The 27224-nt window shown below is 42.4% G+C and overlaps 1 protein-coding gene across 1 annotated transcript in view; it reads right to left on the bottom strand.

Moving 5' to 3' along the window:
- Window positions 1–27224, bottom strand: part of ZCCHC24 (zinc finger CCHC-type containing 24) — a 291935-nt gene that overhangs the window by 26616 nt on the left and 238095 nt on the right. The window contains exon 3 of the mRNA XM_078642951.1: window positions 18755–18919. Within this exon, the coding sequence (XP_078499077.1) occupies window positions 18755–18919 (165 nt within the window). The remainder of the gene's footprint in view (window positions 1–18754; window positions 18920–27224) is intronic.

The raw sequence follows: 27224 nt of genomic DNA, 5'->3' as shown, positions 1-27224 counted from the left end.
TGTTTGTTTTGTTTCTACAGGTTGGACTCATTGTCCTTTTCATTTGGAAGGAATGTAGTATCCTTCTGGACACATCATACAGCAGCCACCGTCTTGGGGGAAGGTGTAGCACCCACCCTCCCTCCCACCCACCCATCCATCCATCCATCCATCCATCCATCTCAGGCATCAACAGTCAGGTGACCCTGCCAATAAAAGGAGGCAGGTGTACGTGCCCTGGGCTAGTTATACCCACCAATGCCTAGTGTGTGTGCCATCACTTTAGTAGCATGTGGGAGGATGGCCCACAAATCTATAGCCTTCATGTAAAGCCATATACTTTGAGCATGGATCCTCCCAAAACACAACTTTGCTGCACAGAACGAAGGGTACCTTTGCCATAAAGAGAAGCGCAGGACGCTTTCACCGCACTTAGGGCTGAGGGCTGTCAGCCAGGCGATGCGTACAAACTCGCCCTCACACACGCTTCAGGGAGACCAGTTAGTTTCTTCTCGTTGCCAAGCAGAGATGTATGCTGGGCCTTTGGCAGGATCAGCACAATCAAAGACAGGCGCCAAGTATTGTGGAAAAAGCTGCTTTCATGAGCTAGTCCTGTGCTCTACAACAAAATTCCAGCAAATGGCAGAACACCCAATTGAACAAACAAGAATGACCAAAAGTGGTTGCATGTTACATTCCCACTTCTTTAACTCTGCCCCAGACCAGCAGCTACAACTTGACACTTGTATGAATGTACCACCCATCCTCTCAAAACGCGCATGAAGATTTTATTTTCACTGGATCTGTTTAAGAAGATCAACCGACAGTTACAACATTCTTAAGCAGAACATGCATTCAACCTCACTGTCACCTTGATCAGAATTGAGGGTAACATTTGAGCACGGCCTAACATTCCAAGATGTTTTTGTGAGTGCTACTGGAACTCACTCAGAAAAGGCTGAACCTCTCCAGTAGATGAGAACAGACACCAGTACAAGTATATTTATGTATTTCAATTATATTCACTATTTCTGTTTTGTAGTCAAATGCACATGATGTGAAAGGGTTGCTTCACCTATTGAAACCCAACCATTGGAGTCTTGTGCACCATACAAGCATCAACATTCAGAGACAAAAGGGCAATTACTTTGAGCGCAAATTTATCACTTTAACTAACCTTCCGCACTTACCCGCTATCATGCTATACTCGCAACGAATTTAAGAAGTTCCAACTTTATTTTGCTTTTCAGCAAGTATCAGATATTAATCTCCCTTAGTTCATAGAATGGGTTTCAGAGGTGTGTTTTACTGAGATGACACATCAGGTCTCTGTTTTCCGAAGCTATGTATTGGATGGATGGCTACCATATTGTATGTTCATGAATTCCTTGGAGTGAGGAAAGTGGCTTATTATATGGGACGGATGTGCGATCTCACCCTTTTATAAAGTCAGAAATTCATATCTGGTCCAGCCAGGTTAGTTTGAAAAAAATAGCTCAATCCGGGGTAGCTGTGGGTCTGAGCAGTAAGGCTTCATCAAAAAATAAATGTAAAGCATTAAGAAGTACCAAAACTGTTGAATAGTAACAAAATGTAACACAATTAAATTCTGACACCAATTTATACAAATGGATTTAGTTTTCTCTTTAAATAGACACCTCCGCAACAAAAATTCACTGGACGGTCCAAAATATATTATATTTTTTAAACCACCAATAAATCACAGATTTTTTCTCAGCACAATAAATCACTGTCATCTACCGTGACTTACCGTTTAGGGTTAGCCACAGCATATAACTTGAAAACAGATATAAAGGCACTCTTGCAGCGACCAGTTCTGGCAAGGAGCAAGTCACTGGGACCAACGAGGTCTAGTAAAACCATTACCGTACAGTCAAAGCAGTCTCCAGACCAGTTCCAGCTCTATGAGCAAAGTGGCATTGACTTTAATAGAGTGGTCCTGATGCAAGGGTTATCTGATGCTGAAGATGCTCAAGGATGCTGAGCAGTGACGGGGGTCTTGCTGTTGCCACTCCTTGGTCTACGAACATGATGGAGTGACGTTGGCCACAGGGGTCAATGCCCCTCGTAGTCCAGGTGAAGTTGAGCCAAAAACCGACTGCCACTGGTCTACTTGTCTCCAGTTGCAGCGAAACCAATGGTTCTCTTTAACTGGTGGTAACTTTCTCACAGAGTGACCACACATCATTCTGACTGCTCACCTGGGTCCAGCAGACCTGGGTGCAACTTTTGAGGGCTGGGTCTTGGTTTCCCAGGCTGCGTTTGGGCAGTCAGTGGCAAGTAGGCATTCTTGGCCACCAACTCACAAAGGCAGACTTCTTCATTTTTTGTGGCCCTGTGGCTGTAACAGAAAGTTAGCTATCTGAGTCTTAGAGTCACTTCTTCTGTCTGCGTCTCTGGGATTACTTTTCCTTGAGCAGGCCACTACAGGCATAGTCCTCTCTTTGATAGTCCAAGAATCAGCAGGTGCAGCCCAGTTTTGGTGCAGCCTTTCTTTGCCGGATTCAAGGAACACCTGGGCAGTCCTACGCTCCTCTCTCCAGAGCAGATGTGATTTGAGGTCTGGGTGCCAGGAGTGCCACTTTAATGCAAATAACTTGCCCTCTGGGAACCACTGACTATTAGCTAATGAGCTACCATGCAGCCCCGATGACGACCTCCTGCAAAGCGAGGCATCCAGCTGCCCCAGAAGTGAATATTCTGCCCACTCCCAAGATGGTAGGTCCATTCTCTCAGTGTGTGAAGCATGGTTGCCCACCCTAGAGGTGTAGCTATCTAAGGGCTATACGGACGAGGGAAAACTGGATTGGAAACTGTTGTGATGTATTCCTATAGGTTCTGTATCGATCCCCCTATTCCTGACCCTATTCTGGTTAACAAGTTAACTAGCAGCCATCCCATGATGCAGAAACCGTTATCTGATTACGCCAGACCACGGCACAGGAGCGCGTTATCTGATTAGGTCATAACGCTTGCCATCTAATTAGGCAAAGCAATATTCCTCCAGCCCCTGATAAGGCATACGGAGTTCTCAAAACAAATCAAACCTATGACAACCTGGGAAAAACCCTGCGGCCATTGTTTTGATTTCACCTAGAACTTCAGTAAAAGAATGTGCTAACGACCAGCTCGTATGACATCCTTATTGACGTATCTATGTCCATCCTTACGTCAATCTCGGCACCTTACAGGTATAAATATTACCGACATTGCCTTAAGCAAACACACGCGGTGGTGACGAGATCGGAGCAGCGAGACTTGCCAAAGCCCACTGACGCTGCCCCGCCTTCCTGACGCGCTGAGAACGAGACGCTGCCTTTCTCCTGCCGAGAAATCCAGCTCCGGCGCTTCCGAGCAGCCCTTGCAGGCAGCCTGGAATATCGAGACCAAAGATGAGAGATACCATCCCTCAATCATCCTAGATTCAAGGTACGGAACTGAATAACCCCTTGCAGAGAATTCTTGAATCAGTCACTTGGCAAAACAAACTTAACTTAGACTGCTACTTTCTATCCCCGCCCACGTATTAGGCTTAGGTCAGGTACACTGGGGTAGGCGTGGTTAGAAGCACCAGTTGAGTACGATTAGTCAAATGTTTATATGTATGTATCTATTTTATCCATTTTAAACCACCATATGGCTTAGAAACCATATAAATGTTTTTACAGTATTATTTTATACTTCTGCTTTTATTGTATGCACTTTACTTAACCATAAGTATTGCAATAATATCGATTCATTTCTCTTGTACGAGAAAAGAGACTGATCAATAAATAACATCTTTTATTGAACACGCCCGTCTCTTCCTTTTCTCTACAATCTGGTGAAACTAAGAATGCACGTACTGACTGAGTAAAATAAGTTGTCTTTTGTTTTCACACGACTCTAGAGATACACTCTTGATTAGGGGAGAGCAAAGTTGTCATGTTCTATGGTTGTCAGAAACTAAATCCCTTCTTGTCTATCCAGGGAGGTTCAACTCCTCCTTGCCTATTCGAGAAAGTTTCTAGTGAACTCTGAGCTAGCTGGCAAACCCAAAACTTTAAGTCTAATATCGACAGTAGAAGACCTAGTTAACGTCTGGTCTAGGTCTATACTATTGGAGGTATTATTCCAATGCGCAGAGCCTATTGGGATAATAGGAACTACACTACATGGCGCCCAACGTGTTTGGATAGGCGATAAAACTAACGCAAGACTTTAGAGTAACTCAGTCGTGCTCTTTCACTCAGACCCCTTTTTCCCCATAATACTCCAAAGACGTCTGGAGTGGGTGAAAGGTAATATCCGACAAACCTCGCAGGAGGAAACTCCTATGTATGGTTTTTGGTTCAATCAACGTTGAAGGATATACTGTTCCAAAATGTTGTGCATCTAATCTTTGTTTCCATAAGAAACCTGATCTGCAAACAAACATAATAACCATCCTGACAGTAAAATGTCAGAAAGTGATGATGAAAGAGAGAGAGCTAGATTAGCAGCTGAAGTAATAGAAGCTGATAATACTAAGCAAGAAGCAGACCCGGATATAAAACTCATCCCGGTCAACATAAGAAGATCTATAACGTTAAAACTTATAAACAATGGACTGACACCAAGAGGTGGTACAGTCATATTCGTAATTGAGGCACACGAATATCGGCAGACAGAGGTATTCTATTCATGGATAAACTTTCCAGCAGCAAATGCTGTAACAAAGGAGTTCCACTGTTATAAAATAGAGGAACCACCGGATACCTACACTCCTTTCGAGGAAGTGGAAGTACCACTTAAATTCCAAGAGCACCTGCTCTTGTTTAATGGCGCCCTAAAACATAATAATCACATCACCAGGCTCGGTCCACTAGGTAGACCAGGAGCAACGTGGCCGGTCCTAGCCGGATACACACCACATCCAGACATCGAAAGAATGTCTGCAGCAGATGTTTTAGTACAACTAAACCAATTAATTAAAATATATAGACAACTAGTCCAATATGTAATGCGGACTTCAACCATCCAACCTGTAGCTAAAATCCCACAGCTGACCCCTCATCAGGGGAACACAAATAAAATTACACCACAGAACATACAGTCCTGCCTAGGTAAAGTACCAGCTAAACGGGAACAAATACCATTCTGGTTAGCACAAAAAATCACCCAAATAGAGGCGGTGTTTCCAGACACCACCCCTGTGGATAAACACAGGATTCTGACTATCTGTCTTCCAATGGGAATCGCACCACACGTGGAGGACTGTGACACTTGGGGTACAGTCTTTGCTTCCATTTACACAAAAACACATGGAGTTCCATCCATGTCAGTAATACCAGATGTGCTAAAACAAATTCAAGACGAATACGGTCCAGAACCCGCTTTAACTCTTGGTATGAAATTACTAAAAGACTTCAAGCAGGTCTCGGCAATATTACTAGCCAACATAAAAGGAGAAGCAGCGAATGTGGCGATCCGCCAGAGGTTAAAAGAGACAGATATAGCAGACCAACCAGCTGAAATTGCCAGAATTATAGAAAAATCCTATGAAGAACTAGGTAGAGATAGTTTGGGTGGAATACCAGTGAAGCCCCAACTAATTGAAAGTCCTGAAAAAATATTTATTAAAAATAATCTAAACAGTCAAAAGAAGAACTGGGATGGAAACAAACAATCCAATCCAAAAGAAAAGAGATTCCAGTCCACAGGAAGGTCTCCTCGGCGGAGAGAAAGATCTCCGGACCAAGGACCCAAGTCTCCCCAAAGGGAGCCCTCTGTGAAAAAATACAACCTTAGAAATAGGGATAACATAAAGAAACCGGATAGATATCAAGATTTTGATACACGTCCCTCTCAATCTTTTCAGACTTCCTCGCAGAAATCGGAAAGAAGAGGACGATCGGAACCCAGGGAAGGGCACGTCAAGTCCAAAGACAAGGAACCTGCTCATCCAAATAAAAAATTACAGTTTCCCAAGAAGAAGGTAGCCAGCATTAAAGTATTCAACAATGCCGAGAATACTGAGGACACAGCTGAAAAACGGAGAGTGGGCTCAGACAATGCTAGACAGCGCAGCAGAAGTGAGCATAGCACGCAAAGTCCTTATGAATCATCTGGAGACAGTGGACACAAATGAATACATTCAGGTGGAAACTGCAGACACCAGAGTTAGCAAACCTCACAAAATATATGAAATAACTTTACATATAGAAGGGGATAAGACTAGAAAAATAAGGGGCCTTTTTTGGGATAATCTCTCCAAGGGCTATGACATCCTTCTAGCTGAAAAAGATTGGCCACCAGAGTTTGTCAGGGAGTGCCCACATGGTGAAGAAATAATTATGCCTGCCTTCTCAAATCATATTCCAATTCATAAAAAATATACACTTGCAAGAAAGTGGGCAGTAGCTCAAGCTCCTGCTTTATATAAAAATCATGTAGGATGGGATGAGGACTCTCCTCCTCACAAAATCCAGTTCAAATCACAACCTACTGCACAAAGGCAGTATCCAATCAAGCAAGAAGCTAAAAAACAGGTCAAAGAAATTCTAGATCAACTAGAATACCAGGGGGTGATTGAAACTTGCACCTCACAAATGAACAACCCTTTGTTTCCTGTCTCCAAACCAGACAATTCATATCGTCTAGTTTTGGATTACAGACACCTTAACTCATGTTGCAAAACATTTGCAGTACAAAACTCGCATAGTGCTGCACTAATGAATAACATAGTGCGCAAAAAATATAAAACAACATTAGACATCTCTAATGGATTCTTTTGTCAAAATATAGCACCAGAGAGCAGATACTTATCAGCGTTCTCAATAAATGGCGCTCAAAAAGAATTCTGTTGGTTACCCCAGGGGTACAAGAACAGCCCAGGATTATTCTCAGCGAGAGTAACAGAGTTACTACAAACATATGATGACGAAGCATTATCGTATGTCGACGACATATACCTAACAGACGATGACTTGGATACTCACTTGAAGAGAGTGAACACCATAATACTTGGGTTCGCAGCAGAGGGTTACAAATTCAACTTTAAAAAATCTAGAATTGCCCATCTAACAGTCCTGTTCTTAGGATATGAATTATCAAGTGAAGGCAAAAGCCTGGCTGACAATTTCCTAGAGAAATGTGCCGTACTCCAAGCACCTAGAACACTAAAAAACCTACACTCAATTCTAGGCTTCCTAAATTTCGGAAGAACATACATTGCAAATTACGCAGAAAGGGTCAAACCCCTTTATGATCTAATAAAACCAGATTTAAAAAAATCAAATTGGACTCAAAAACACACAGAAATTCTGAGATCCTTACAAACAGATATGTTAATTAAAACAAAATTAGAAACACGTGATAACACACGCAACCTTGTGATTCGAGTCATCCCAGGAAGATGCGGATTCACATACCTGACCTCTAACGAGGGAGAAAAGGTACCAATTGCATTCAAATCACACTTGTACACAGAAGCTGAAAAGAAATTCAGCATTAAAGAAAACATTGTTCATGCAGTTCAAACCGCAATAGCTAGAGAAAAAGATAAAGCTGACGGTAGACACATCACAGTCAGAACAGCAGAATCAGCATTTGAGGCATTAACAACCCCGTGTAATTTACCAACAACAGCATTGAATCCGGAATGGATACAATGGGTGAATTCCATTACAATGGACAAAGTAAAATACTACTTTGATCCAGAACTAGAGGAACTAAAATATCTAGAATATGAAAGAATATTCCCTCTGCCAATCGACATTCTGCCATTACGACAATACGCTTGTGTAATCTATACAGACGGACATGCTCAACCATCCGTTTGGGGGGAACAAGCATACAACCCCACATGTGAGATTACAAAAGAAGTGTGGCGCGGAGGTATACTAAGACCTCTATTAACAAAAACACACTCAGTAGAAACTAATTCAGAACAACAGACTGAAATAATAGCATTGAAAATGGCGCTAGATAATGCAGATCGCGAATTCCCGACACTCATAGTGTCCGATTCGTATTACTGTGTCAAATCATATAACAGCGATTTACAGAAATGGATTCAAAACGGTTACAAAGATGACACAGGTGCAACAATAAAGCAAAAACTGCTTTGGGAACAAATAGTTCTGTTAAAAGAAGAACTACCAAAGACTCACGTGATACACTCACTGAGTCATCAGCGTGATGGCGTTCACGTTGCAGGGAATTCATTGGCTGAGAAAGCCACAGCGGTAGCAACTGAATCGGCTTCCGTAGCTAGAAAAAAGCGTGCAGTAAAATACATTGACGGTGAAACAATGCTGGCGGTGAAAACGTCATCAAAAGGCGACTGCTCAGCGTTACCGATCAGTTACCCACTCAAATATACATACATAATCGATGCGAACTCCGTTCCTTTTGCTCGAATCCCTGGAGTGGGGGATAGAGTAATTCCAAACAAGGACAGGAGAACTTTGTTAATAGCAGACGCACATATGGGCGAGGGTCTCAGACACCTCAAACTAAAAGATTCTCTGGAAGAACTACAATCAGTGTACTGATGGCCAGGCATGAGCCTGCATCATCACATCTTTGTAAAAAAATGCCCGGGCTGCAACAGAGATCGCAGCGGCGAGAGGAACGGGGTAATACCATGGCGTTTCACTCAATAAGGGCTAAACAATAATCAGTGAAACAAGTGTAAATAATGCGTCCCGTTAACAAATAAAGACTAGTTTCCACGTATAAATGTAGACCCCAGCACTCGGCTGACGTCGGGACTGTTATACAAAGATTTGCGAGTCTAAATGGCATATACGCTAGGAGCATGCTACGTTTGACCAATGTTTTCACTTTAGCCCTCAAGCTTGTGGGAAAGCACGGCCAAATGAGCATGGCGAAGCGGGATTCTTCTCACTTCCTTCCTGAGGGATACGGGATGGTGTAAAGGAAAAACCAAGGCATAAAGCAATCTATAACAGCAAAGGTATTAGGTTCGGGAGCTGGGTGGGTCAAACATCTATAAGTGTCCAACGTAGTCTAAACAACTTGCCAAGAAATTCTCTGAAGGGATTCAGTCCGTACGAATTGTTGTTTGGAACTAGGATGTTAGTCTTAGATCTTGACAGTCAGACTTCAGTGGTAAAAGAAAAAGGCTTTGATATCAAAGACCGTTTGGCTATTTTGCAGGACTTAAACGAAACAAGAAAAGACCTGAGCAACATAAAGTTGAAACAGCAGCCAACAACCACTGAAGAACCACCACCTGTCCCAGCAAGACCTGTCTGGATTCCAAAAGTCGGGGATCTAGTCAGAGAAAAGATCGCGGTAAAGAAGGAATTTGGGCCTTCTTACAGAAAAGCAGTTCCTGTCTTGTCCATCAACGGGACAAGATCAGTCGTACTACCGCCGCTTGCTGGTAAAAAGGAGAACCGAGTTGTATCCATCGACCTGGTAAAACCACAATCATGTGGCCGATAACAAACAGTAGGCCAAGTGGACTCCCGATAAGTAGTAGAACACCGAGGTTTGCTACAAGTACAGAGGTGCTAACTAAAAGGCTAATCACATTCGAAACGCCTACAGAACAACTACAAGGACTATGCAACAATGCAATGGAACTCACACCTCTGAAAACCCAAATAAAAACATTTAGTAGAGACACACCAACCTACAATGAAGTAACAAATGAATATGCTGAAGCTGCAAGAAACAGTAATCCTGAAGCAATTGGAACAATAGACAGAACGGCATCCGGCTACTTCATCAACTTTGAAGATTCTTCTGAAGATCTAAGTGAATCAAAGACACAGCCATCAACAAAAACTTTTAAAGATAAAGCTAAGGAACTTTTGAAACAGCTGAAAGAAACCTATCTGATTTCTCCATGGATTGAATTTTGGGTGTCCTTTGGTGTATTTATCCTGATACTTTGGCTCATCATGATACTATGTTTGGGACGCTTCATTGAGGGAAAATATGCTAAAATGGACACAGCAAGCCAGAAAATCAACTTGATCCTCAAGCCACACACGTCTTCACACGTCAAGAAAAGAGAACTTTCTTCAGTCAATTTCACAGCCAATCCTATACCGGGTGGGGTAGCATGGGACAATACTGACTATGAAATATATGGTCCGGTCGAAATCCTCAAATATCCACACCAAATCAAGATCTCGTTGAGTGACTTTGTAAAACCAAACTCATTTGCTGATGATTGGGACTTTGAAAGTATCAATGACATGATGTCTGACCTAGTGATGTCTGCTAAATTTACCAAACATGATTATTTGCAGGGTTCATCTAATTATGATAGTATGTACTGCTACAACCACTATGGTAACCATTTTTTACATAAATCAGCACAACCTAGAAATGTTTTAAATTATAATCAATGGGAACATTGTGCAACCCCTCCAAAAGGAAGCTCAAGAACCTTTTATGACAAATATTCATACTTTTCAGGGTTCAACACAAGTAATGCTGAAACATTTTATTTCAAATTGTCAAATAAGACAGGAACAAAAACCATGCTTACAAACACAAAATTGATATATTCGGACTCATTTTTTGAACAAATGAGTACATTTGGTTTTGATTATTGGGACAAAAATGTTGAAGTAAAAAGTGTTTGGGGTACAAAAGAATGGCAAGTACAAGGTATAGAATCATTGTTTAGAGCCTGCATGATCCCAGAACAAATTATATTCTTGAATGAAACTATTCAACAAACTACCTGTCTTGGATTAGCCAAAATCAAAGACTTAAATAAACCGTCTATTCCAAAACCAACAATGAAGAGCAATAACTCTGCAGATGAAGAGATAGACGTAAACTATGTATTAAACCAAAACAGAACAAATCCTGATTGGAAACAATGGTTAATCTGGCCCACAGATACTAATAACTGTTAAGACAGATTCCTGAACAAAACACAGGGGTTCAAATTGACCAGGCCAGACCCTAGATATTCCCAAAGACAACACCCAGGGATAATCACCACCTACAGTGTGGGCAAACTCTGCCTTCAATGGCTAAAAACTTTCACACTGACAGAAATTAAGCAACACCTAACTTTACTTACTGATGGTGCTGACTTGCGTGATTTCATTATGGGACCGCGCAAACAGCGTCAAAAACGCTTCATAGCAGCCTCTATATATGCAGCTTACAACGAGGCCTGGAAGATAACTCAAATTTTGACAGCAGAAAGTATACGGGAAATTGACCGTATTAATTTGGAAAAATCGCTTTCTGTAGTGGACAATGGGTTAATGACTCTGTCTTCCAGAATCTTTTCACTGGACAGCATTGTGTCATCAGCAATCGACATAATATCGCAAGACTTACTGTTGTTACAACACGGTCAGTCTCAATTGCGTTCTATTGTACAGCTTGGCTGGACGTTACAAAACCTGCGTTCAGGCTATGTGCCTTGGCGTTTAATCAACACAACGTCACTATTCAATATCTTTAACCTTACTGATAAACAAATCAGTATGGCACAAAAGGGTGCTGATTATACAATCCTGAGCATTGAGAAACTCGAGAGATTACGGCTGACAATGTCAGAACGACCTGTCATTGAATGGATAATACATGGGATAATTAATATTCCGATATCTACTTTCAGGTTTCAATACTGCCAAAAATATATACAGGCTGGCATGTACGAAAAATTGGGAAAAGGGTACATTAAGACAACATGGAACTTGCCCTATTCACATGCATGTGTCAGTAATAAAGGACAGAAAGTGTTTCTTAGTGGCAATAATTGTGCGATGTCACTAAGCGGTACACTTCTGTGTAATGGAATTAGTTTGCATGGAGCCTGTGAAGGGAACTCAAATAACCTTTCATGTCACCAGCTAGGCACACCTGCTACAGAGATAGAACCATTCTTTCAAAGACTCTATAATGGGAGTTACATTCTAATTGTGGACCGCAGATGTTGTAATCTACTGCCCGGGGTTCCTTATCTCGTTAGTACGACTGCGAAGGTCATGTGCTGTGGACGCTTGTTGTTCCCCAGCTCTTTTCCAGACAGGGAGGCAAGGGCATGGCCTAACTTGAAAATTACTTCTATTCGAGTTGATACTTCAAGCAGAATGAAAACAGTGCTTCTTCAGACGCCGACCAGGCTCACGTCATCAAAAGAAACGTATGATCTCCTAGTCGCAAGGACGACTGCAGAGATTCACTCATTGTTATCAACTAATTCCCCCATACATTTCGCATAAATCCTGAATGAAATCTTAAATATTTCTGATACCAGTGGAGTCTCAAATGTATTTAAGACAGTATTTTCGATGGCATTAACACCATTCAAAGCCATACTGGGTATTTTTCCAGACTTCGTCCATTCGATTTTTGGAGGATTTCCCCTCATTTTGGGACTAATTGCAGGAATCCTATTGTTAGTCCTTATATTTCGTTATGGCAAACCATGTCACAGACAAAACACCTGCGACAAGGGAAGAAACAATCCGAGCCATTGGATACCGGGACCGGATATCAAAAATCCTGGGACTAACCCGGCTTAGAGACCTGAACATGACTGGGTTTCTTTCATTTCGGCCGATATGGCAAAGATGTGTTTTACCTGTATTAAGGTGCATGCTGTGTGGAGAAGAATGCGTGTTGGACACCTGTCTGACGCTACAATCGGATGCGCCAATGGATGCAGAAACATTGTTGGGTCCGGTAAAGGCTCATGCATTGTGCTGCCCTCAACGGCTGCCAATCCTGATGACGGCATTCGTGGAAACTTCACCACTACGATTAAGGGGTAGTGAAGATCAAGATGAAAGCAGCATCGATCAGGTACGACCTTCTGTCAGCAATACTACTCAAAACGCCAATGGAGACAATCATGCACATGAATGCATGGTTACATCTTTTTCCGAGTTAGTGGAACTCTCACAGGAAGCTGTTGACAGCTTTTTCAGCAGTCTCAATGATATGATGTTCTCACCAGAGCAGAAATAATGACTCTTGAACAAGCTAGCACACGGCGTTCCCGACACCTTGAATTTGGCCTTCAACTTTAATAATAAAGTAGCAAGATCAACTTTTCCTCCAGTTCACGGACAGCAATTTTTTAGCAGCCCCAAAATATTTTTTTAAATTTTACGGGACACTTTTCTTCTGCTTAAAGTAGGAACTATTCTTAGAGAACTAATTTCTGTTTTTAGCAACTTCATAGACATTAGCTGCCCGCTGGTATGCTCATAAATAATTTTGAACTGTGATGAAGTGGTCTCGAACTTTTCTTCTGTATTAAGAGCCATTTCATGTGTAATTCTCATATTCGATTACTAATAATGTATACATGCGTCATTAATTTAGCATTAGTCTACTGCTTAAGTGCATATAGTACATATGGCTATTTTATTTTCCCGTACATTACATAATTTCGAAATGCATTATATGTATTTTGGGGTGGTAAGGTATACACGATACTCTACAGTATGTTTTACTATGCCTAGATTCGTAAATATGGCCATAGTTAGCGTGGAGTGGGTGTGATGTATTCCTATAGGTTCTGTATCGATCCCCCTATTCCTGACCCTATTCTGGTTAACAAGTTAACTAGCAGCCATCCCATGATGCAGAAACCGTTATCTGATTACGCCAGACCACGGCACAGGAGCGCGTTATCTGATTAGGTCATAACGCTTGCCATCTAATTAGGCAAAGCAATATTCCTCCAGCCCCTGATAAGGCATACGGAGTTCTCAAAACAAATCAAACCTATGACAACCTGGGAAAAACCCTGCGGCCATTGTTTTGATTTCACCGAGAACTTCAGTAAAAGAATGTGCTAACGACCAGCTCGTATGACATCCTTATTGACGTATCTATGTCCATCCTTACGTCAATCTCGGCACCTTACAGGTATAAATATTACCGACATTGCCTTAAGCAAACATACGCGGTGGTGACGAGATCGGAGCAGCGAGACTTGCCGAAGCCCACTGACGCTGCCCTGCCTTCCTGACGCGCTGAGAACGAGACGCTGCCTTTCTCCTGCCGAGAAATCCAGCTCCGGCGCTTCCGAGCAGCCCTTGCAGGCAGCCTGGAATATCAAGACCAAAGATGAGAGATACCATCCCTCAATCATCCTAGATTCAAGGTACGGAACTGAATAACCCCTTGCAGAGAATTCTTGAATCAGTCACTTGGCAAAACAACCTTAACTTAGACTGCTACTTTCTATCCCCACCCACGTATTAGGCTTAGGTCAGGTACACTGGGGTAGGCGTGGTTAGAAGCACCAGTTGAGTACGATTAGTCAAATGTTTATATGTATGTATCTATTTTATCCATTTTAAACCACCATATGGCTTAGAAACCATATAAATGTTTTTACAGTATTATTTTATACTTCTGCTTTTATTGTATGCACTTTACTTAACCATAAGTATTGCAATAATATCGATTCATTTCTCTTGTACGAGAAAAGAGACTGATCAATAAATAACATCTTTTATTGAACACGCCCGTCTCTTCCTTTTCTCTACAATCTGGTGAAACTAAGAATGCACGTACTGACTGAGTAAAATAAGTTGTCTTTTGTTTTCACACGACTCTAGAGATACACTCTTGATTAGGGGAGAGCAAAGTTGTCATGTTCTATGGTTGTCAGAAACTAAATCCCTTCTTGTCTATCCAGGGAGGTTCAACTCCTCCTTGCCTATTCGAGAAAGTTTCTAGTGAACTCTGAGCTAGCTGGCAAACCCAAAACTTTAAGTCTAATATCGACAGTAGAAGACCTAGTTAACGTCTGGTCTAGGTCTATACTATTGGAGGTATTATTCCAATGCGCAGAGCCTATTGGGATAATAGGAACTACACTACACTGTTGCTCCTCTCAGTCCCTGATGCCAACCTGTTTACCAGAATAAAGGAACAACCACACTTGTGTGTCCACCATGTGCCCTTCAAAGGTGGATTCCCCTTTGAAGCTCGCCTTTTGGGTTCACAACCTGTCTTGCCTTCCTGCTAGAGAGAGGCCTCACTTCTTCCAATTTAGAAAAGCACCGCTTTTATAAATCAATCCAATCCAAATGGAAACGCTAGATAACTCTCTTATTGTCTTTGTATACAGACGCTGAGTCTTGATGTACATTTTCAATGCTTGTTTAATATTCAGTTTTGGGGGAAAAAAAACAGCCAACGCGTTTCGTTCTGAAAACAGAACTTCTTCAGTCCCAAGCGATAAGCGATAGCAGGGACGGCGGTTTTTCGAAACTGCAGAACGCTGCGTTGTTGATTATCATCATGATCAACACACTAGGTGACTACCGGTACAATACTTATCGCTTGGGACTGTGGAACACGGAAAATATATATATTCCCCCGAACAGGACAGATTCGTATTTTAAGATCTTTGTATCTATATAAACAATTGCTTTGGAGTTAACTGTGTCGAGACATACTCGGGACCTAACGAATGACTACTATTCGAGCAAAGTAAATACATTACTCTTAATATGGAGCTCTGTTTGGGGAATTTGGATTAACAGGAATAAAAAGGATTGACAGGATTTAAAGGACTTTCCCCTCCCCATGTTGGATAATATCGTGCTTTGGAACAACCATTTCGCCCAGAAGAAGGTCTGTTTTCAGAACGAAACGCGTTGGCTGGCTTTTTTTCCCAAAACGGAATATTAAACAAGCATTGAAAATTTACATCAAGACTCAGCGTCTGTATACAAAGACAATAAGAGAGTTATCTAGCGTTTCCATTTGGATTGGATTGATTTATAAAGCGGTGCTTTTCTAAATTGGACAAAAAATTTACATTTTACGCCAGGTTTGGGTGGTGCTCTTAGGACAGAGGGCATTTGGAAATAGCACGCTAAAGGTTGAAGACTAACTTGATTGGTAAACATAGGATTGGTGCCTTTCTTTTCGCTGATAGGTCGGTCCACTGTCCAAAGTGTTGTTGTACAAATCACTTCTTCCAATGGCAAGCTCTTTTTGTTCCTTCATAAAAGTTGTTCACACATCCCCCCAGGAAGGCAGACTGCTGTCTTGTGGCCAGCAACCATAAGCAGTTACTAGAAATCTTTGGAACACAAAGTGACAAATTCCTGAAGTTGTCATCTGTGCAAAAGTTACATAAAATTCGACTAGGGTATCATAATGCAACTGAATATGATACAATTTAGTATCATATTTAGAAGTTCCATTCAAAAGTTAGCATTGCTGAATTGTCAGTGTATAACACTGTACATAGCAATGGGGCCAGTGGTTTCCGGTGCTTGGCACACGCACTTAATTGTCAACATTGATGCTTGTGACAGTCTGCCACAAGGCGGGGCTGTCTGGCTAATTTAGAGGTGACTACAACAAAAGTTAATATTAGTTCAATATACATTCAAAATGACTATTATCTGCCACCCAAGCCGTTCTTATGGCTTTGGGCACCTGAAACAGTCTGAATTGTCACACTTGTAGATGTGTGATGGTTAGTAGTTGTGTTGTTACTATCGTTGGCAGCATTGCAGGGGCAATGTGTGGTGCAAGCTGCAGTGGCCTCCTGACGAGATCCCTAGCACTTATTTCTTTGCAAATTAGGCACTGGTTGAAATTATTGATACACTTGGTTTATCCTTTGAACTTCCATGTGTTGTCTGATCATTTCTCTTCACAGATATCTACACTCATAACAACTTTGGTACCAAAAACATTCAAACAGATTCAGGTCCATGTAAACAAATGAGTTTAAATAACCTAAAGCCAAGGGTGGAAGTACCAGTCAACTAACCGCAAACTGGAATATAATTGAATATGAGAAAAAAAAGAAATTAATTCTCCTGGTAAGAAGGGGGTTGCATAATTATCACTCGTGTACCACTGTCCTAAAAGACCAAACCCCCTGCCTGGCCTGTCAAGAAGCATCAGCAGGTGATCATACAGCAAAGAGGAATGTGTCACTATTTGGGACGGCTGGAGTACGGCTTACCTCATATATTACAAGAGCTCTATGAGGTTGTCTTTGCCCGTCGTAAAAGGTGGGCTTCTGCTTTTCTGTTAGAACAAATGCTGCATTAGCTAGAGGTATGCAACCTACATGGCTCAAGGATGGACTTTTCTAACCTTATGAACTCATTCGCAGTCGAACATCTCTTGAAGCTCCTTTGAAGTCCAGCCATCTTGAAACCCTGATACAGTTGTGTTGTCGGAGCCAGGGCAGGACTGTGTGTGATGGCTGCTTGGGAATCTTTGAAGAGAGTGACATTATGGGTTGTTTCGATTCCGTCTGTTCCTGCTTTCGGTAAATTCGACAATCCTTCACTGCTGGGTTGCCATAACGTCTATAGTGCCCGGGCAGAGAGTCCCATTGGTGCTACATTACTGTGCATTGTTCATGGGCAGCAAGACCCCTTATGTGAGTTGTGAGGTTGCTGTCACTCTTATCAGTGGCGGGTGGCATGTACCAATGGTGTGGAGTTGTGGGAGGGACACACAAAAAAATAATGAAGAAAATAAACTTACCTTCCTTGCTTGCAGCGCGACGTCCTCCTCCCTCGGGTGTCTTCCAGGCAGCTCCTGATGCAAGAAACTGCACCACCTAATCCTGGCACTGCTTTCACAGCATAAAAGCAGCACTAGGATTGGATAGAACAGACTTTCCCAGTGCTCTTAAGAGCTATGGAGGCCTGAGCTTTCTCTTATCCAGCTGTCTAAGACAAGCTAGGTTAGAGAACTTAAAAATGCGCATGTCTGGCTGGCCGGCCCATGAACACCGGCCAAAGCGACATGAGCATTTTAAGGCGCATAGCTCTCTGTTGCTGCTACTCGGCAGCACAGTTCCTGACCTACCCTGGCACTTACTTCAGGACGGGTTGCTGAAAAACAAAACAGTAATAAAGAAACGTTATTACTATTTTATTTTTCAGCTCTGGGCTTGTGGGGTGACGATCCTCTGCTCAACTGGAGGAGCTGCCCCTGCCTTTTATCCTGATTCACGTCTCACCCCTAGGTTCTTACAAGGTTCTCCTGTTAGCGTTATTTATTATTAACTGCTGCACAAGCCCCTCCTAACAGAGTTTGAAGAATGTTGGTTGAGCATGCCATCCAAAAGCAAAACACAGCTGAAAAATAACAAACACTAAGAGAGAATATGATCAGGTTGGGTTGGTATATGTGGAGGTATGGAGGTTTTATAATAGAGTGATAAGTGGAGACACAGAAATCACCATTTCACACAGAGGATACACCCATTGTATACCCAGAACTATTCGAGTACTATGCGGGGCAGAGATGGGAGAATGGGTCACGATGATTAGCTAGTATTGGGAAAGCCAAAAGGTCTGCTTTGCATTTTGAGTCCTGACTGAAATATTTATAATAAAAAGCGTCCTGAAGTGAAAAAACAATAAAAAAAACAAGTATTTTCTGCATACAATATATCTATTAGATAAGGAATTAGGTGTAAGATAATTCCGCAACTTTGAGATTTGAAATAGTTTTTTATGCATTGCAATGCAAGCACCTCTTAGGAGGCCGAGCGATACACTAAATAGCCAAAAGAATGAGGTGAGAGCTTTTTTATCCTCCATCTGCAGTCAAATCCCACACTGTGTATATTATAAAAAATTGCTTACAATAGATCATTCGGACAGGTAAGACAAGTCAAACCTAAAAATGATACAAGGTGTGGGAGGCAGAGGGAGTGGTATAAAGAACTATGTCAAACCAGGTTATATATTATGGCACCTGCCCACCAATTCTTTATCTCAGGAACACACCACTGCCTGCATTCTCGCAACAACATGCGGTTGCGTACCTGTTTGTGAGGGTAAACATTGATGTGGCACTTGATACATTCTTGTCCCATGTTGGCCCAGGAATTGCCGCTCATCCATTTTCTCTTGCACTTGGGGCACTTGTATTCGCCAAAGCAGCGCTTCTTGCCCTGATAAGGTGTGAGGCCCTCTCCTTTGGGTCGAGCCTGAAACAAAAAATAGGGGAAAACTGGATTATTACCTAAACCAAATCCAGAAAAAGTCACAGCTTGGAGGAGAGCAATCTTGAAGACAGTCAGTACGCGCTTACTAAAGAGTGCGTCATTGGCAGATAGGCTATTAATGCAAAAATGCCTATATTACTTAATAACAAATGTAACAGGAGTGGTAGTGGTCCAACACGTTCATCTATCTCACTCCCAACATTATTTAAGAACACAGGGAATGGTGTACAGGTCCTTAAGTAACATTTAATGTTGTAATTACAATTGCATTGATATAGAGCTTACAACCCCAGACGAGGCGTCAAAGCGCTTTTTCAGCGAGTAGCCTCATAAAGGATTAGTGGTGAATTAGTATAGTGAAATATGAAAGTAATTTGAGTGGTGGACATGTTAGTCTGTTATTTGGATTGAGAAGGATAGTAGAAGGGTAGAAGAAGCAAAAAGGTTTACATTTATATAGCGCTTGCTACACCTGATGAGGTGTTGAAGCACATTTTGGTGAGTATCATGCTGTGAGCTGAACTGTGCAATAGCTATTCCTGGGTGCCTTTGAATGATGCCCCTGGCCCCACCACAGAGTCAATGATCTCCTGGTACTATAGCAATAGGTGTTACACGAAAGGGTCATCAATTCTATTAGCAACCTACTAATTTTATAGCTGGATAACCTTACAACTTCATTACTTATGTTCTAAAGATAACTTGGATGCTGAGGAGTAGCCAACTACCAACCTTAAGAAGCACGACAAGAAGTGAGTGGACAATGTCACATGGTATGGCTGCAATTTATTACACCGTATGTAACGGGAAGTAAAAAAACACAGATTTACACACAAAACAGAACAAGCATTGGCATAGCCAATAGGTCTCGCTTTTGGGACCTTCTAAGTATTTAGTTATGTAGCACAATATTCTTGGTGCAACAACAACTGTTGCATGGCTAAACACTTAAAAGCTTCCAAAGGCGAGACCTATTGTAAATTGATACTTGTATAGCGCACTACTCACCCGCAAGGGTCTCAAGGCGCTTGTACGAATACCGCTGTGGAACCCATCCTGGCTTTCCCTGTGAGGTGTCCACTCCTGGGCACCCCCAAGGTGGAGGCCAGGCATCCTTAGCGTTGTGGGGGCTGTTGTGGAGATTAAGCAAGCTATTGCCCAGAGTTGCAGAGTGGGACTCCATGATTGGAATAGGCACCGAGGCGAGAATTATCAGGTCCGTGGAATTTTTGAGCCCAAGACCCGCCGAGGCGGGGAATTGAACCCTGGTCCCGGGCTAGACCTCTGCATCAGGGTCTGCCGCTCTAACCATTGAGCCACACTTCTCCACCTATTGGCTATGCCAATGCTTGTTTTATTAGCTCATGCAATGAAACACCGCATGTTGCAGGGCTTCTGGGAGCAGTTTGGAAACTGATTAAGTCTGGCTATGATTTCAAAACTGAGTTAAGGTACATGTCACTCCACTGCCAGACAACACTTTGAGCGAAGTTAGCGGTGTAGTTATCCCTGAAACTCTGGCACGCTCCTGGCATTGTCGCTGAGCTCACTCGTGCGGTCCCTCAGAGTCCAGCGCTTGCAGATCACTGGTTCGACTCGCCCAGTAAATCTGTTCACTCCCCCAGCTCCATAGAGAAGTACGGGGGGCAGGCGGTGTGCATGAGAGTTGACAGGGTAATATCAGGGGGAAAGTGTCTGAAAGACAAAGTTAGGCTGGAGGCAAAGGACTTTACAGAAACAAGGCAGTGATATCGAGGAGGGCAGGCAAAAGTAGACAGAATTAGAGCAGCAAGTTAGAGGACAGGAAAAGTCACTACAGAAGAGGAATGAGGGCACGAGACTGCACAGGGTAGGAAAGAGAGAGAGAGCCACAGAACAGTAGAGCATGTGTGAGAGTAAAGAGAGACAACAGGAAAAGTTGGACAAATGTATTCCCATATACAAACCAGTGAGGTGGGGAGGTGCAGTGGGGGAGAAAATTGAGGTAGGGTGAGTAAACATAATGATGGAAGATAAGCGTGACTGGGATGGCAAAGTTCATAGAGGCTGCTGTAGGGTGGTGGTGGTAGGGAGGGGGGGAGGGATTAGAACGGGGACGCCACACAAGAGAAATATGGGGCACAGGTGTTAAAAACGTAACTTGAGAAAACAGGAGAACCCAGAGAGAAGTAAGGGAACGTGGGGTGGAAAGAACAAGAAGAAAGCGATGTGGAACGCGAAAAGAAATAAGAATACAAATGTGAAAGAAAGAAATATACTGAAAGAAGATGTAAACGGGTGAGAAGTATGGGCCTAGATGGAACGGGGAAAAGGGCAACAAGAACATGATAAAAAAAAGCTAGGCGGTAGAAAACTATGTAGAGATATAAGTAAACGTAGATTAAGATTCTGACTCACATGTAGAGGGGAAAGAGAAGTAAAGGTGACCACGGGGAAACGGCGAAGCGTCTGGGAAAGAGGTCGAAAGAGAATTACAGAAAAAAGGTAATAAGGCGTCAGGACTTTTAAAGGCAAGTGAACATATAAGGTTTGAGGAAAGTTAAGAAACACAAACAAGCATTGGCCGCGCGTGCGTGTGTGCGCGCGCAGTCTGCTTTTTTTCAAAGCATGCACTCGTGCTTGTGGCACATCGCGGCGCACTCCTGCAAACTGTATGCCGCCACAAGCACGAGTTTGTGCTTGGAAAAAGAGCTGTACGACGGCTAAAGCTCTCCTATGCAGCGTATGCCTGCTGCGTAGGCGAGACCTAAAAATATCGAGTTATTGGATCAGATCACCTCACTTCAGACAGACACAAATGTGCGACAGTGCACATGATCCCATACTCATTTGGGGATAGGCATAGGCAAACAAACCCTGCGCCTCTTCCTCTTCCACCAAAGGTTACTCCAAAAGAATCAATGTCTAAAGGCAACTCTTTGCTGATACTGAGCCCTGGCCAACAATCATGGGAAAATTGCCATGAAATCATCATCATTTAGTCAACATGACTACTGGCAACTCCAGTAAGCAGCAATAGCTTCTGCAATGATGTTGCAACAGAATGAAAATGCTAACAGGTTTGATCACTAAGAAAGACCTCTTATTCACTCTACATGGTCAACAGAAGCGCCTATATTGTTAAGCCTGGACCATATGGAATATCAAATTAATCCAGCATGCTTCCATATGGAATATGAAATCAGTCTAGGATACTTCCATATGGAATATGAAATCAATCCAGGAAACTTAGATAACTCAGGCGTGTCGGAAGCTTTTGCGGGCCTGGGTTAAAAACGTAATCTCTGCAAAGATGGTTTCCCTTTATCTAGCATCTAGCGTCATTGAGTCGTGCAGCTGCCGTTAGCTGGCCAGGCCTGATTTTTCATTTATAAAACATTTTTGACAGTTAACAGCACCCTGAAAAGCTTGAGAACAATGGCAAACGGGGCTCTTCTGCCCCTCACTGGTGAAGGACCTGAAATAACTTGATTCAAAACAGTCAGCCAGACACCACTAGTCATTTCATAGGGAGCTGCTGATATACCTAGCTGAGTGGGAGTGATGGACCCCCCCCAAACACACACACACATTTACACCATTCTTGATAGTTTGCAGGCACAGGAAAACCCCAAATGGAAACATAGAGAAAAACATCACATCTTAATAAAATCTATTGAAAAAAATACCTCTTTAGGAAGGAGAATTGGCAAAATTAAGTATACCTGTATTCTAAGAAAAACATGTGGGCAACTCCTCTCATTCCATTTGCCAAGTAAATGGCAAACATCAAATTCCTGGTAGATCTTCAAAGAAAACAATTAGATGTGCAATTTTATAGGGTTTAAGGCACAGCCTTAGCCTTTCAGAATGTTCTACTCCATACATTGTGATTAGTCTGTGGCCAGTGAACTGGCACAATTTGTTCTTTGGCATTCTCAAGTGCCTCTTGCATTCACTCTACTGGTAAGCTCAGTGTGCGGATTCAATTCAAGCCGGGCCTAGATACCCAGCAGTCTCCTGCAGTATTGTAGTGATTCACATGGGCTGATTGTATTCATTCTTTCATTTATTCCTTATCAAGCGGATTCAGGCCTAACTCGCTTCTCCACCCTTACCTCCAATATTCTGTATGTAGAATTTCAGAGATCAAATATTTCCAGATCAACCAACCCCAACAATGAAAATGCCCTTTCACCCTGATATTTTTCTGCATTTTCTCCACTGTTCCTGGCATCATTGGAAGGTGAGGCCTCTAGATAATCTCAACACAAAAGCCAAAAAGCTAGACCAAACCTTCATTGAAAACACCATCCACCCTCAAACCACCTCTGTAGTCACTGGATGAGGCAAAAATACACGCACAAGAATGAAAGCCGGATAATGCCTGTTTTAATTTTTAGAGGCCTTGAAAGATTGTATTCATCTATCAAGCTACAGCACATATTCATATCTAGCCTTGGGGCATGTGACAATCTTTATCTGAAGAAAATCAATACGGCTGGTGGTGCAGCAACAAACCACCTCAGGTTCAAATTTCAATTGCCGTGTTGACCATGGGAACCTGGCAAGCGAAAAACAAGTGTAAGGTTCCTCCAGCTCTATCCAACTGCTGATGAAATGTAAGCGTTCTACATCTTTTCTAAAGTGGACTAAAAATGTTTTCAGTTGCTGATCAATGCTGACATATCCCCAAAGTAAGCATAGAAAATAAGCAATCTTGACCCGTTGTTGGTTATTAAACTACAGCCATAAACGAGATACAGGGGGGGGCCCTCACACCTATGGTTCCTGGCTTCCTCCCAACTGGCTGAACTTATGATAGCTACGCCCCTGTAGATTCCACCAGGTTTGGCAGTATCCTACTATTCTGCAAATATCTGACTCAATTTGGCAGAGTGGTTGGTTTGTAAGGAGGATCATGCCACAATGCGAAGCGACTTGGGAATGAGGTAAGCATAGATATTGTTTAACACTCTCGTATATGCACGTTCACCGCAAAGGATACTCCGTCCTCTTGCAAGGTCATTTCATTCTGCAACCTCACCCAACTCCTTGAACCCATTACCAACTATGATTAAATGTTATTTTATGGGTGTGTTCATGACTTGGCTACGCCTCGCTACATGCTTTTCCGTTTACGTCAACAATCCACCCAGCACTCTAGAAAGGAGCTTGTCTACCCTCCCACTGGTATAAAATTGAACCTCAACTTGGCTGTAGCAGGCTGGCTCAGAACACAACTTTCTGATGAGGTACAGCACAGCATCACAATTTCCAAAGTCAGAGAAGTCTATTTACGCCTTGAGGCTTCGGCTGGGGTTTTTGCTGCAACCAAAAGATTAATGACAATCTTTAACCACCAGACAAAGCAAATGTTAACTCTTTTCCCCAGTAGAAAGTAGCACTGCCTGAAAAATAAAAATAAAAAAAAATCCCTCGCGGGAGGCACTTGGTGGAAGTGTTGCAGGACGGCCCGTCAGTGCGTGCTTCACTCCAGCAAGAGGTGGAGTCCCACTGCACCAGAGCCAGAAATACCACAGCGCAGAAGTCATCGCTTCCAGCTGGGCTCGCCCTGAAGGGACCTATAGAAAAATGGATAGGAAATGGAGACCAGATGAACCGGCCAATACCCCTCCCATCCCGCTGCATGCATTACCATTCCATTTCATAAAGGTCTGGACAATGCTCGGTTAGCGAGTCAAGACTGTGTGCACCACAACAAAGCTTGGTTTGTAGGCCTCCTCTAAGCTAGCCTTACTCAGTCTGCTTTCAAAAAGGGCCTAGTTTTCAGTTCTGCTGTAAATGGGCTTCGTTTTCAGGTCTGCTGCTGCATCAAAGCAATAATTTGTTAATCGCCATTCTCCAAAATCAATGCCATATTTTCAGATGTTCCTTGGATTATTATCGTACTATCAGACCTGCTTAAACTCGATACTACTGATTCACGCTTTCCAAAAAAAGTCATGATAAAAACACATACATGCAGGGGTCTTTTCGTTTGACCCCGTCATCCACTGCTCACTTCAAGTGTTGTCTACATTTTTCTTCCACCCACCACATCATGGGGCAATAGATCCACCCACTGCATCCATTGTCTTCCTTGATCTGTGAATATATTAATTCCTTTTACCTTTTACCTTTTCACATACCCATGCTCACCTAAAATATTGATTATTGTATAAGATTGCAAAAAAGAAAAAAAAGCAGACTTGCCAAGGCAGACACATTAGCTTTTTACAGTGTTTATTTAAAGTATGTTTTAAACTAATTCAATATCTGGAGTTTTTATTTTTCACATTAATGCATCAACTTTGTCAACCCAAAAATGAAGGTGGTAGTTGCGACCTCGTGAAGGAGACTCCTAAAATAGCACTTTAACTGGCACATGCATCAACGTTGGAGTTTACGATTCCTTAATTGCGAAAAATAAGGAATCGCAATTAAGGAATGGCAAACTGCAATGCATCAAGAAATCGCTAAATAAATTGCGATTTCTTAAAATTCCTTAATTGCGATTCTCAATTTAAGAGTCACAATTAAGGAATCCCTTCCCATTCATTCCTATGGGCCTAGAGGCCCTTAGGAATGAATGGGAAGACATTCTCATTTTGCGAATCGCAATTAAGGAATCGCAAAATGAGAATGCAATTTCAAGGGTGCAGGGGGGGTCCAAAGGACACCCTGTTGCACCCCTGAAATTTGCCATTAAGTAAATTTTTCACACACACATGCCCCAAGGGCATGTGTGTGTGTAAAATGGCACTTTGTAAAATGCACTTTTGTGCATTTTTCAAAGTTTTCGCAAATTATCATGAAGGTCAACTTCATGGTAATTTGCACCCCTTATTTGCGAATTTGCAAATTTTAAAAGTTTGATGCATTGCATTTAAGGAATCTCAATTTGAGATTCCTTAAATGCAATCGCAATTTAAGAAATCGCTATTTTGCGATTTCTTAAATTGCGAGAACAACAAAATGCATAATGCATCCCAAAAATGGAAATTGCAGTCGCAAACAGCCGAATTTTGAGATTCGCACCGTTTGCGAATGCAATTTCCTTTGATGCATGTGCCCGTAAGTTTCCTTTTTCCATGTCTTCTTTGTAGCTAAGTATAAAATATTATTGAAAAATGGCGCTCGTAGTCGTGAACAAGGCTGTGTGTGGCAGCCGGAATGCGTGGATGTTTTCATTTTATGGTGCTTTAAAAAATCTTTGTACGAAGAATTGGCTTGCCTGTATTGTTTTGTATAGTTACGGACAAGCTATGGGACTTACACACACACCCAAACACACACAAACACACACACACACACACACACACACACACACACACACACACACACACAATATATATATATATATATATATACATATTTTTCCTCTCAAATGCCCTGAGCTTTGCAAAGGTCACACAAAGCAGCTCTTTACCATCCGGTTTAGAAGCCTCGAGGCTGCTTGCAATTTTTTGGATCCATTTCTTTTCTGGGTTCCTTGCTTGATTCCCCGACGCGTTTCGAGGCAGAGCGCCTCTTCCTCTTGGGGGCTGCACAGAAAAAATGAATGCCTCACCAGTTTTGTCTCACTGATTATTTTATTGAGAACATCGCCTCCATGGGCGTGGCACACAGTTTCCCAATGGCACGATGGTCCGTGTAGTTCTTGGGGTGCGTATTATATAAAAATTCATTTGAAAGTTCATTGTCTCTGTGTTTTTGTTGAAGCTTGTTATATCCTTTAGTAGGCTGGATTTCAAAAACTGCAGGCTTCGTTTTGCCTAGACCTACATGCTTTTACGGAAAGAAAGGGTTTCCTTCCTAGCCTTTCCATATAGTTATCGGAAATGGTGCTCCTCTGCCACGGCCAGGACTGCCGTGTGCTTAATCTTCCTCTCAAATGCCCTGAGCTTTGCAAAGGTCACACAAAGCAGCTCTTTACCATCCGGTTTAGAAGCCTCGAGGCTGCTTGCAATTTTTTGGATCCATTTCTTTTCTGGATTCCTTGCTTGATTCCCCGACGCGTTTCGAGGCAGAACGCCTCTTCCTCTTGGGGGCTGCACAGAAAAAATTAATGCCTCACCAGTTTTGTCTCACTGATTATTTTATTGAGAACATCGCCTCCATGGGCGTGGCACACAGTTGCCCAATGGCATGATGGTCCGTGTAGTTCTTGGGGTGAGTATTATATAAAGATTCATTTGAAAGTTCATTGTCTCTGTGTTTTTGTTGAAGCTTATTATATCCTTTAGTAGGCTGGATTTCAAAAACTGCAGGCTTCGTTTTGCCTAGAGCTACATGCTTTTACGGA

This window comes from Lissotriton helveticus, chromosome 5_1 (genome assembly GCF_964261635.1).
Source record: "Lissotriton helveticus chromosome 5_1, aLisHel1.1, whole genome shotgun sequence".
Classification (NCBI taxonomy): domain Eukaryota; kingdom Metazoa; phylum Chordata; class Amphibia; order Caudata; family Salamandridae; genus Lissotriton; species Lissotriton helveticus.
Note: the sequence above shows the minus strand (reverse complement) of the source record. Positions and strands in the feature narration are given on the sequence as shown.